This window comes from Camelina sativa, chromosome 16, assembly GCF_000633955.1.
Source record: "Camelina sativa cultivar DH55 chromosome 16, Cs, whole genome shotgun sequence".
Lineage (NCBI taxonomy): Eukaryota > Viridiplantae > Streptophyta > Magnoliopsida > Brassicales > Brassicaceae > Camelina > Camelina sativa.
The window spans coordinates 14,833,540-14,847,111 of record NC_025700.1 but is presented as its reverse complement, the minus strand read 5'-3'; the positions used below and the strand labels follow the sequence as shown (position 1 = coordinate 14,847,111).

Here is a 13,572-nt window from a genome sequence, read left to right as displayed (position 1 = left end):
ACTACCTACTCACCAAAAGATAATTTGGCCATTAAGATCGAAGACATGAACAGCTTGAGCCATAGACTGCAAAATATTCAAATACTGTTTATCGTTGAACTTGCCTGCCGATGGTCCTCCTCCTCCTCCCTCGCCGCAACCACCAGAAGAAGAAGCTGGGGGGGCTTTGGCTTTCGTGTGACTCTCCTTCCGTAACGGAGAAGCGTGACGGAATGATGCGGCGCCAGTTTTTCTCCATAAGGGAGTTCCGTCTCCAGTGTTGCGCCTCGAAGGACGTTTAGGAGAAGAAGAATGCGAACGACGCTTGATCTCAGCTGAGACTTTGAGCTTAGACATCTCTCGTTTTAGATCCTCTTGGCTTTCTTCTAGCTCTCGTATCTTCTTCAACAGCTTATCTGCTGGTGGATTCTCCATTTCCAATTTGATCAAATCTGAAAAAAGCTGAGAGATATTCAGTTTGAAATCTGGGAATTTTTGAAGACTAAAGAGGGGAGTCAACAATTTTTGGAAACCTTTTTTTCTTTTTTTCTTTTTTTCTTTTTTTTTCTTTTTTTAAAGCTTTATCTTTTGTTTTTGCTTCTTTTTGAATCCTAATTTACAGATTTTGTTGTTCTTACAATTTTTTTTTTTTTTTAAAGAAAAATTCTCATTTTTTCTTTTATTTTCTTTGTTTCATATATTTCTGTCAAGTTGTTTAAAAAGAAAATAAAAATGGTTTTTCTATAAGTGATATAAATTTATGGAATTGACCAAAAGTATTTTAAAAATAAATATATGGAGAAAAAAAAATACAAGTGGTAGAGCGGTTTGTACAGTACTTTTTGTTTGTTGTTTATTGATTGGTAGTAATTTTGAAATCCTACTTGGAGAGATTTGGTGTATTATGAATTTATGATATTAGTATATATATATATATATATATATATATATATATAGATCCAGAAGTTTTAGCCTTTTTAGATATAACCGATTAAAATTGTAAAATAATGATAGATTTGTGAAAATTTCTAATGGCCACCTAATAAGAGGAAAGCTAAATTACAGTTCTTTTTTTCGATAGAGAAAAATGAATTAGATGGTGTTATTGAACCTGATGTGATGGTCAAAAACATTTTAATATTTATTAGATCACCCCAATTAATACATCACTAATTAATGCATAAAACATACAAATATATTTGTAAATAAAAGAAAATTAGAAACAAATTCTTACTTCTTGATTAATATCAAATAAAATCGACTTTTTTTTTTTTAACTCTAACCCTGCTTACATCTAATAACTTTTTATTTTAGGTCTTTGAGTTAGAGTAAACAAAAAAAAATCAATTTTATTTAATCAAGATTATTATTCTGCCTACTTTTTCAGAGTTTATTATGAAAATAGATATTTCTAATTCTTATATACTTTTTCTTAATATAAATACTTTAAACTCTTTTACATATGAAAAATTGTTTACATAATAGTATTATTACATACAGATTGTCCAAAGTTTAAGATTAATTAATTTATATTTAAAAGACATCGTCTAATGTACATACATATGTGATGTTTTGTTTTCGATTCTCAAAAATAATCACATCAAAATTTACAAATGTGGTAGCAAAATTCTGTGAATATAATATTATGATTGAGTAATAAAATTAAGTAACTACTAAATTCAAAAGAAAGTATAATTAAAGAATTAAATTATTATTAACACAATTAAGTACTTACGATCACCACGATAGATTAGAATCTTATAGAGAAAGGTAACAAAAAATCAATTTTGTGGAATCGAAAGAGAGTTAATCACAATTATGACTATCTGAGGATCGATTAGAGTCAGCTTTATGGCCTTAACAATATATGTTGTGAATAAATCACATATAAAAAACTGATGCAATCTTTATGGAGAACTAATCAGCTAAAAGTTTATAAATAATAATTAAAGAAAAACTAAACATATAATTTATCACACCAAAAACTTTGTAGGCGTTTATTTTACTTCTTCATTAATCTCAAAAATCGTTTTTGTGTGTTAAGCACACTAGTCCAACTCTAACTCCTGATTAACGTCTAATATAGGTCTAATCGATTTTTTTTAGGCCTCTGTGAGGTGGGTACCCTACTTTTCACAACTTTATTATAGAATCAGAAATTTCTATAGACTTTTTTCCCTAATGTGAATACCTATAAAAAACTGCTGACATGATATACTGATTGTGCAAAGTTTAAGATTAATTAATTTGTAAATTACAGTGGAAGCCACGTGGTTGTTGAAGAGATAGTACATAAATAAGTGATTCTCAACTTTTTCTCTGTAAACCAAAAAAAAAAAGACACACGACAAAAACTGGAAGTGGGGGTGACTGAGTCAGAACGCGTGGAGGAGAGAGATATCATTCATACTCAACCAACGGAACTAACGTTGAAACTTTCCTCATTGACCAAACTGCCCTTTTCTCTAGCTCTCTTCTCGAGACAAAATCGCATATCAATCATCCTCTCCTCACCGAGTCTCAACTAATTTACCATAAAACAGACACAGCATAATCACATAAAAAAAGCTCTGTTCTTGTTCTTTCATTCTTTAATTCTTTTTTTTTTAATAAAGTTCCACTCTTTTTTGGTAGGAATCGTCGAGACTTGTGTTTATTTATCTCTTGTCGAATCAAAGTTTCTATTTTTTTTGTGGAGGAAAGAGGTTAAAGTTTGATTCTTTCTTTTCTAATCTCCGGGGATCGAAGTTCTTGTTCAGAAGAAGAAGAAGAAGATGTGGTGGATGATGGGAGAGAACGTTGGTCACTATTGTTCTAAAAAGTCCGATGATTTATGCGGTTCTCAGGTTTGTGATCTCTTCTTCTTCCAATAAAACAAGATCTTTAGTTTAAAAACGAACCCTTTTGGCTTCTACTCTCGATCTAAAACTATAGATCTTGAATTAATTTGATCTATCTATACGAACTTTATCCATGTTGATAGGTCAATAAGTTTCTTGGTTCTGTTGGCGGGTGATTTAGTTATTGACATGTTGTCTTGTTTGGTCTGAAACAGGAATCAGATCGAGGCTTTGGTATATCAAGACTCTGTTGCATCTTGCGTGGTGTGGATTTGAAATCGATCTTGTTTCTTTTAGTAATCGTACCAATGTGTGTTCTTGGTGTATACATCAACGCACTCAAGATTTCTTATTTCTTAAGACCCTTGTGGGAATCACCACCAAAACCATTCCACGAGATCCCACATTATCACCACGAGAACGCTTCAATGGAATCTCTCTGTAAACTCCACGGTTGGGGAACCCGTGAGTACCCTCGCCGTGTCTACGACGCTGTTCTCTTCAGTACTGAAGTTGAACTCTTAACGATACGGTGGAAAGAACTGTACCCTTACGTTACTCAGTTTGTGCTCCTTGAGTCGAACTCGACCTTCACAGGGTTACCAAAACCGCTTGTTTTCGCGGGACATAAGGATGAGTTTAAGTTCGTTGAGCCGCGGTTGACTTACGGGTCGATTGGTGGAAGGTTTAAGAAAGGAGAGAAGAACCCTTTTTACGAAGAGGCTTATCAAAGAATCGCATTGGATCAGCTTTTGAGAATAGCTGGTATTACTGATGATGACTTGTTGATCATGTCTGATGTTGATGAGATCCCAAGCAGACACACTATAAATCTCCTCCGTTGGTGCGATGACATACCGCAGATTCTTCACCTTAGACTGAAGAACTACTTGTACTCTTTCGAGTTCCCTGTGGATGACAAGAGCTGGAGAGCATCGGTGCATAGGTATCAGACGGGTAAGACAAGGTATGCGCATTATAGGCAGTCTGATGTGATCTTAGCGGATTCAGGGTGGCATTGCAGCTTCTGTTTCAGAAGGATAAGCGAGTTTGTCTTCAAGATGAAAGCTTATAGTCATTACGATAGAGTGAGGTTCGCTCATTACTTGAACCCGAAAAGAGTTCAGAGAGTTATATGCAGCGGAGCTGATCTCTTCGACATGATCCCCGAGGAATACACGTTTAAAGACATCATCGGTAAAATGGGTCCGATTCCTCATTCTTACTCGGCTGTTCATCTTCCCGCGTACCTACTCGAGAACGCGGAGAAGTACAAGTTTCTTCTTCCGGGGAATTGCTTGAGAGACGAGGAATGATATTGGTGGTTCTTTGTAACTAATATGATATGGACACTACTACTACTACTACTAACTCATAATTATTGTTTATTCTTTTTGGTGAGTTATATTTTTTTGAAAGAGTTCATGGCGATTTTATTTGGTCACTTTCTTGTACATATACTATTAATTTATATCTGATCTCTTTGGGGTTCTTTTTTCTTTCCAATACAAGTTTATTATATACGGTACAATACAAGTTGAAGATGGTGGTGAGCGTTGTATATTCCACGTTATAGCATATGCTTTGCACGACGAACAAGCCAATTAACAAAAATACGCAATGTATTTCCTATTGATGAATTTTATACCAAAATGAGCACTAACCTGACCGGCCAATGGCACATGGCAACGTTATTGGAAAAGTTTAAGCGAAAAATATTCTTAGAAAGATGATACGATTATTTAACGAAATAATATTGATTGATCCTTTCTTGGAAAAAGAAGGAAGAATGAAAGAGTGTCGTTTGATTAAATCAAACCGACTTTTAGTGTTTGGCTACAAATGATTGATACCTTTTAGAAACATGTATACATGCATGTTTTCTTTTTGTCAACAAAAAAATGAATACATGCATGTATACATGTTTTCTTTTTGTCAACACATATATTTGTGTACACAACATGGTTACTATATAAAGAAAGGGATATGGAACGAACAATCTGTAACACATTATCTATCTTTTCATCCATGAATGCTTTATGATCATTATTTGATAACTTGTTATTCTCCTTTCGTTTGATCATTATTTGATAACTTGGACCGTTCGTTCATTATCATTAGATGACCTCTTTAGATGTAACAAATGAGAAAAAACCATAAACACGAAATCTATCATCAATATACACATGGTTTTTCTTACAGCCGATTTACCATATATTATGTTCTTGGAAAAGTTTTTAAGAACTGACAATAGAAAACATTAATTAACCAACGATCATGTAACTCACAGGGTCAGGATCCTGCTCCTGCATATAATTAACCCAATAAATAAAGAAGAAGAGGTGGTCATTGGTATATTATTGTTTCTAAACATAAATAAGTCGTGAGTACCTTAAGGATGAAGGAACTATGCAAGCTTGGCCCCTAATAATTAGTCTTGATGAAGGAACTAGTCTAGAGCCCTGAGTCCATCACACCATTTCATACGATGTGTATTTCTTACAACGTAGCATATCCACGTTATAAGGAGGGAAGTAGAAGGGCCGTACGCATAGGATTATGCCTAAACACCTGTAGAACTAATCCAGTGGTCAAAAATATAAAGCAAGTGTTTGATGCTACATAGTTCACTTGAACGAAATAATACATACGCTAAAAGATGAATGACAATTTTAATATGTAATTACATGATAAAACCAAAATCAAAACGGTAATAATTAGAACTAGAGTAGGTTTTATTTTTAGTTTTACTATGATGCCTCCGTCAATATTTGAGTCAAATAAGAATTCGAATTTCGCTAGTGAATTGGACTGATCATTAATTAAAAGGAACGGAATCAGAACAAATATGTCTACTCAACTTTCGGTATGGTGGTGGTGGTGGTGGTAGAAAAGAGAATAAGATTTCAAATCATGCCATGATATTTACGAATAATTGCCAGATGGAGTCACATGAAATGAAACATTAATTTAAATGAAAACTAGACAACTAGCTCACAACAAGAATAGTATATATACAGAAACGCTTGAAAGATGTTAATCACTTATCTACTACAAAGAAAAACCAAGTCAAGTACATATATAAAGAAAAATGCTTGATAAGCTTGTTGGAGGGGTCGCTGAGTTCGGCCGTGGCCGCGGTGGCTACGAGTACGAGGAACGCAAGGAGTTCGCGTCTCATGTGGAGTCGGAAGGAGGCTACTTTGACCGTCAAGCCCGCTATGACCACCGCATGAGGCTTCCGGGCAACAATGGCCGTCCACCCATGTCTCACATGTCTGTCTGCGAGGAAGAAGACTCAGACGTGGAGGAGTTCTTTGAGAGCAGTAAGAGCCACCACACTAGCAACAACCACCTGCAGCACCACCAACAGTCACCTCATCTCAACTTCATTCACCTCACCACAACGTAAGTTATCTCTTTTGGTGTCGCGACCTTACAAATCATGTTATGTATACTGTTATTTATATATGTTTCGATAATTTCTTAAAGTCCTAAGACTTCATGCTAAGATTTCGTAAAAGTATTGATTCTGATTCAAACAAACACTTTTCTCGTCGAAAGTTATGTGCAAATACACTAATTCTCACACCTCCTTGAGAGCATAGGCAAAGAAACCATTTGTTTTTCTACGTGAAAAAAATACAAAAGATGCAAATGAGCATATTCAAAAACTTATTATTTTTTAAATATAATATGGTTAATGATCATTTTGTAGGGAAAGATGGGTAATGGATGGCAGGGGCAGCATGAAGGTGCATACCACGGCAGGCACGGGATGAAGCACCATGGTGCGCAGGGGGTTCAGTACCATAGGGAGCATGGGATGCAGCAACACGAAATGCACGGTATGCAGCACCAGGGCGGACACGGGATGCAGCACCAGGGCGGGCACGGGATGCAGCATCAGGGCGGGCATGGGATGGAACATTATGACCAGCACGGGATGCAACACTACGGCGGACAAGGGATGAAGCACCATGACAGGCTTATGGCTCCCCAGTATCCACCACATACAGTAGTGGCCGTGAAGGCTACCGAGAATTGGCGGGTAAGCAACAACCGCAAAACTGGCTGGGGGAGTAAGGGACTCTAGATTACACCTAAATACTCTGCCGGTTCAAATAAGAAAGTAATGATTATCTATTCCAAGTAATAAATGTATATGTCATGTATGTGTTGATGGGCATGTTTCAATATCGTACCAAAACTAAATATGGGACTTTTAACCCCCCAAAAAAGTGCTTTTGTTTGATGATCTCATGATTACTAAGGAGTGTTGTTGTTGTTGTTGTTTCTTATGTTTAATAAAAGTGATGTATAATATCATTGGAAGGAATGATTGCACAAAATTAAGTTTGAAAGTACGTTGTGGTGTAACATAAACCCTAGGGAATTTATAAGTTAAACTAATTTGATATGTCTTTTATGCGTGATGTCGTCACTAAGATCACCAACTAACGACATGTATACAGAAAATGTAACTTATATATATACATAAATATAACTTATAAATATACAGAAAATATCTTATTATATAAAGTATAGTTTCAAATACAATAATTATATTTCTACAAAACAATTCAATTCTATGTTATATTGAACTCTTGGCCTAATCCTAAAAGAAAAAAAAACTCTTATTACATAAAACATTATGTAGTCTCTTATATGTAGAAACCGCTGATGCGGAAAATAGAGATTTCTTTATTCAATGGCGAGAACGTAGAAGGCTGGATACAACGTGTGGAGCAGTACTTCGAGATGGAAGATTTCTCGGAGAAGGAGAAGCTCAAAGCAGTCCGTATGTGCTTTGATGGCTATGCGTTAATATGGTATCGGTGGAAAACAGATCATAATCCGTTCTTGGGGTGGGAGCAGGTGAAGGATAGGGTTTTGGAGAACTTCTCTGTGGCACACGATTTATGCACAGGAAAAAGGCTCTTACTAATCCGTTAAGACAAGTCCACCGGGAAGTATTGTAAAGACTTCATTGCTCTAGCGTCCAATGCTTTGGAGGTGATAGAGAAGGTGCTGGAGTTGGCGTTCATGATTGGTATCAAGCCGAAGATACGTGCAAGAGTTAAGATGTTCGAGCCTTGGGGTCTTAAAAAAATGATGAGCCTTTCCAGAAAGTTGGAGGAGTTGTCAGGCAAACCATCACCGGAATCATCGTCAGATGGTGGGGGAAGAACGACACCACAGTTAGGAGGTAAGAGAACGCAAAGCACGGGCAAGACAATCTGCCACCGTATTTGATGCACGCGGGATCCATGAGATATTGAATAGTGGGAAGGACTCCAGCGAGTTAAACTCATCGAGCAAGTTGGAAAAGGAAGGACAGCCAATCTTCAGGGACTGCACAATAGTGAGTAACTCAGAACAATCAGTCTCGAAATGTTGACAAACGATCACTTCAGCACGTATCCGCTCCATGACCCACAACAACGCTTCTAACTCCGAATGTAGGGGGGAGGGGCTCCGTCTTAGTCACTTAGCCCCCAACAACAAAGTTCGCTCCTCACCAACGCAACACCACTAGCCCAATCCTGAATGCACATTGGTTGCTTTCCAAAAACCATCAATCTAACAATCAAGTGAAGAAACTTGGACATCCAAAGACGGAGATGGAGCTGACATGACCGCCGTAAAAGAGAGCGCCTCTTCCCAGACTAACTTATCACCCAAAGCCTGAGCAATTATATCATTCACATCGATCTCTAAACCTTGAACTTTTTATTTATTTATGACCTTCCAGATTGCCCATAAAATCCATGGTAATTGAAGCATTTGATCGGAATTCCTCTGTTGAGAGGCACCCCTCCAGAAAATAAAATCCAAATTTGAGTACACCGATTCATATGGTAAACCCTCTGACGAGACCAGAGTTAGAGATAAATCCTAAACTTCACACGAGCGAGGGCATTCAAAGAAAACATGATTAATAGTCTCAACTGCAAAGTCACACTTTTTACCCCAAATATCACAATGTACAACTCTGTATATCAATTTATTTTTATAGATAATTTTTACTTATTAAAAATATTTATTTCATATTCTTTGTTAAATTTAATTTTATTTTGAAAAATCTAAACCCGCAGTCACGCAGCTCCTAATCTAGTATATTATAAATCATCATGTTAACAACAATAAACTAATTTGATATGTCTTTTATGCGTCACTATCACCAACTAACGACATGTATACATATATTATAACTTATAAACAGACAGAATATATATATTATAAATCATGTTAACAGCAATGAATAAGAAATCATGTTCTTTTTAATGTTTTTTTGTTAATTGAAATAATTAGAATGATGAATTTTTTTTGCACTTATGGATAAAACATTCAAAAAGTACAGAAATGAACATTTTGTATATCAAATTTTATTAAACGTTGAATTGTGTAGCTGAAATCGTCAACGATAAAACGAAATAGCGTTGATATTAAAATCCATCTTTAATTTTGAACTAGGATATATCCCGTGCTTAAAACACTGGTCAACATTTTTTAAAAAAATTATAATAAGAAAAATTATTTAAAAAAAAAATATTTTGTTTGAGATAAAATTTATTTTTCATTCTTATGTAAATCTATTAGTTTATTTGAATACTAATTATTTTAGAATATTATAGTATTTTATTTTTGACGCATTATTACAGTTTTACACTGTTTATTTGTTGTATTTGCATCATTATTTTTTGAAATATAAAATCGTAATTTTAATATTATAATTGTGAGCAAATAAAAATTATTAATTTATCATTTATATAAATTTAGTTTTACCAACCCACCAAAGTGGAAATTAAAACACATTTTCATACATTGAGTAATATATCTTCGTTTTAAAAAATTCAAATCACAACATATGCAGAAAAAATATGTATTTCATTAATTATAAGTATTATATGAAAATTCCAAACAATTTGTAAATAAAATAAAATAAAGATGATAGGAGAATCATAATTTGAAATCTTAACAAAATCTTCGAATTTAGTTATCAAAAATAATTATATTGTTTAAATTCTGATTGGTTTATACATTTTTTTTAAAAATAATTAGTAATTTCGTCCATAATTTATCAGAGAGAGAAAATATTTTTTTAGATTTTTTAATATTTGATGTGTGAGTGTTTTTTATTTTTAATTAATTATATTTATTTAAATTAGTTAATTAAGCTTAATTAATTTTTTCTAATGGCAATTGAATGTAATTTTTTATACATTTTAAGGTTAGTTTTATATTTGTACTTCTTAATTAATATAGTAGGATGAGTTGATATTTTCTCTGAAATAGCGTGTTTTAAATCAAATTGAGTCGACAAAATGAAATTCAATATAAAAAATATGAAAGAAATAGAAAATATACAATATATATATATATTATAAATCCATCAATTGATGTTTAAAAAACTGAATAAATTAAACCTGAAAATCTACATATCTTAATGTGTACAACAGTTTAAAACTCTCCTCTTAAATTTTTTTTTGTCAACGGATAGAAGCAAAAATACATATTACTATCATAAATTATGATCTAGCGAACTTTACATTGTCAAATTTTTTTTTGTTTCCTTTAAAAAAAGGTCTTCATAGACTAATAAGTTTAAAACATTATTGCACGTTAACAGTAAAAATATGAGTTTTCTTGCCATTTAAAACGTTAACGGTTTAGCTAATTAAGCTAGATAGTTAAATAATTCTTTAAAAGAAAAACATTTGGTTTTAGATGTCGAAACTAGAGAAGGGTTTAGGGGAAAACTCTTTATTATTATGTTGTCTTTCTTAATCAATGATAGAAGGGTTTATATAACACTAGGTCTTAGGGTTTACAAGAATATTAGGGTTTATAATAACCGACATAACAAAGCCCAACATGGGCTTGTCGGCCCATACACCAATACTCCCCCGCACGGCAAACGTGATATGCAACACGCAAACTTTGCAATAGAAAAGCAGAACACGTATGTCGTGGACACTTGTCAAAGGACGGAAAATCATGTCAACAAACTCCTTGGCATAAACTTTTATCTTAAAAATAGGGGTGGAACTTTAGCTCGTCTTTGGTCTTCGGTAAAAGGGAATAACAACATCCCATGGGTGCAAATCCTGCAATCTGCACAAATAATTGTCCTCATCTTGGACAGTCCACAAATCGGACTAAAAAGAAATTGACCTAAAACATGAGCGTTCCAAACAACTCCCCGTAATGGTAAAACTATTACCAAATAAAAACTTAGAAAATCATAACCAAACCCATGTAAACCATGAACCCTAGAACCCTAGAACCATCACCAATTGTTTAAATAAAAGTAAACCCCAATTAAATATTGCAATAAAATAAGACCCAAAACCAGTAAAAAAAACCTATGGCAATACTCATAAGCACCAACCCAAAATTCGATTAATTAAAGAAACAATAATAAACTAAAACCATGCATGTGTATGTCAAACCACACATCAACGTTGCTTCAGGTCATCTTCGTCGGGTTCGTCTTCATCACCACCATCGTCTTCACATCCCATGATCATTGGGATCACAAGAACACTAACGCGGAAGCTTTAATTTAGATCCACAAGAATCGTCTGCTCTGATACCATGTTAAATTAGGGTTTGATATGGGTTTCCAACTCAAAACCAATTGGCAATGAGTGGAAAGGCCCTAACCCTTTATATATTACTCAAGTCCCTTTACATCTATCAGATGTGGGATCTTTTCTCCACACGCCCCCTCGAAATGATGGCTCTTTTAGCCATTAATCTCGACAGAATCCATCACTCCCCCTCGAGATAATGTTCTCTTTTTTTAGCTATCTCGATGGAATTAGGCCTTCCTTTGGGCCATCAATTAATGGGGTAATCTGGCCTCTATCCGGGTCGGACTAGTTAACGGGCCAGCGTGTGTAGGCTCTGATACCATGTTGAAACTATAGAAGGGTTTAGGGGAAAACTCTTTATTATTATGTTGTCTTTCTTAATCAATGATAGAAGGGTTTATCTAACACTAGGTCTTAGGGTTTATAAAAATATTAGAGTTTATAATAACTGACATAACAAAGCCCAATATTAATATCGGCCCATACACCAATATTAGACTACCACTTCCACTTGTGTAAGAAAGATTCTTCTAATTTTGCAAAACCGCTAGTGAATTTATGTAGTGCAGTAGGATACGTCAATTCAAACAAATTTAAAAATAAAACTCATAATAAATAGAACTAATTTCCAGTATCAATACTGATCTTCGATCAAAACTCAGCCAATTAGGTATAGGAATTTCTCAAATGAATAGGACTGATCTTTAATTAAAAAGAGGCACGGAATGAGAACAAACGTGTCTATCCAACATTTGGTATGGTTGTGGTAGAAAAGAGAATACGATTCATATCCTACCATTATATTACAAATAATTTCGAAATGGTATCATATCACTATAAAGAATTGTATATATAGACAACCACCTGAAAGATTTTAATCTCTTATTCATCAAAGAAAATTAACACAAGTATATATACATAAAGAAAAATGATTGGTAAACTTGTCGGAGGGATTACCGAAAGAATTGGACCCTTACGTATCTTTCAAATCCAATCAACGTGTGCTAGTTGGAGGGATCTACGGGTTCACAGCAGGGTTCGGAAACGACAAGAAAGATAAAAATATCAGCAGCAACAACACGAAAACAAAAGGAAGCGACTATGACCACCACATGAGGCTTCATGCCAACCAGAGCCGGCTACAGATACAAGCGAAACAAGCACTTCCTTGCGGCCGCTTATTTATTAAAAAAAAAAATCGGCCTTAAAATTCTGTAGGTATAAGTAGTCTAGTAAAAAAAAATTCGACCTTAAAATTCTGTAGGTATAAGTAGTGTAGTGGTAGTGTTTAGGTAACTCTCAACTTCACTTCCGTTCGAATCCCCATATTATTTTGAGAAGATTTGAAGATTGTATTGTACTGTTGAGAACAGTATTTTTTGTTTTTTAGCATAAACAAAAATATATGGAGAAGAACAGTATTTATATAATTAATTGTAGCCATAGAAAACATAGTGTCGACTCTGAGGCCAACCATGGCTCTCCATCCAACCAAGGCCCTCCAGCCAAGGCACTCATTTACTACGATAAAAAAGGATCACGTCCAGACTAAGGATTATAATCAGAATTAGAATCAGACTTAGAATCAAACTCAGAATCATAGGTAGACGTTAAACAATTTTCATCCTACTAAACAATTTCATTTTTTTAAAAATTTGATTAATATATGGCAGGAGCAGCATGAAATTGCATACGATGAGACACACAAGATGTATCATTACGTCGGACAGGGGATGCAACACCATGACACGAGGCTTCCAGCTAACCATGGACGCCCAACCAAGCAAGACCGTCCAGCTAAGAAACTCATTTATTACGATAAAAAGGCTCAAATCCAGACCCGAAATTAGAATCAGAATCAAAGACAGACGTGAGACTCGCCCTACCAATTTTCATCCTATTAAAACAGTTTCATTATTTTTTAGTTTGATTAATGGATGGCAGGGGTAGCATGAAGTTGCGCGCATACGATGACACGCACATGATGCATCACTACGACGGACATGGGATGCAACACCACGACATTAACAAAAAAAACTGCACTGCTTTGGGACGGGCATGAATTATATACAAAGCACTATTGGCGGGGTGTTAATATGAAGCACTACAACATTGACAAAGGACTGCAATGTATTACGGGGTTGATTTGTAAA

The 13,572-nt window shown here is 34.7% G+C and overlaps 3 protein-coding genes across 3 annotated transcripts in view; 2 read left to right on the top strand and 1 right to left on the bottom strand.

Annotated features, from left to right (window-relative positions):
• Positions 1-532, bottom strand: part of LOC104753673 — a gene marked incomplete in the record, with an annotated part of 4,532 nt that extends 4,000 nt beyond the window's left edge. The window contains 1 exon segment of the mRNA XM_010475893.2: positions 14-532. Within this exon segment, the coding sequence (XP_010474195.1) occupies positions 14-414 (401 nt within the window).
• Positions 2,324-4,317, top strand: LOC104750600. Its single transcript, XM_010472420.1, has 2 exons — positions 2,324-2,825; positions 3,035-4,317. Exons 1-2 carry the CDS (start codon positions 2,754-2,756, stop codon positions 4,133-4,135), a joined length of 1,173 nt encoding a protein of 390 aa, XP_010470722.1. The 5' UTR covers positions 2,324-2,753; the 3' UTR covers positions 4,136-4,317.
• On the top strand, positions 5,857-7,195 carry LOC104750599. The gene is made up of 2 exons (XM_010472419.2): positions 5,857-6,227; positions 6,538-7,195. Exons 1-2 carry the CDS (start codon positions 5,911-5,913, stop codon positions 6,599-6,601), a joined length of 381 nt encoding a protein of 126 aa, XP_010470721.1. The 5' UTR covers positions 5,857-5,910; the 3' UTR covers positions 6,602-7,195.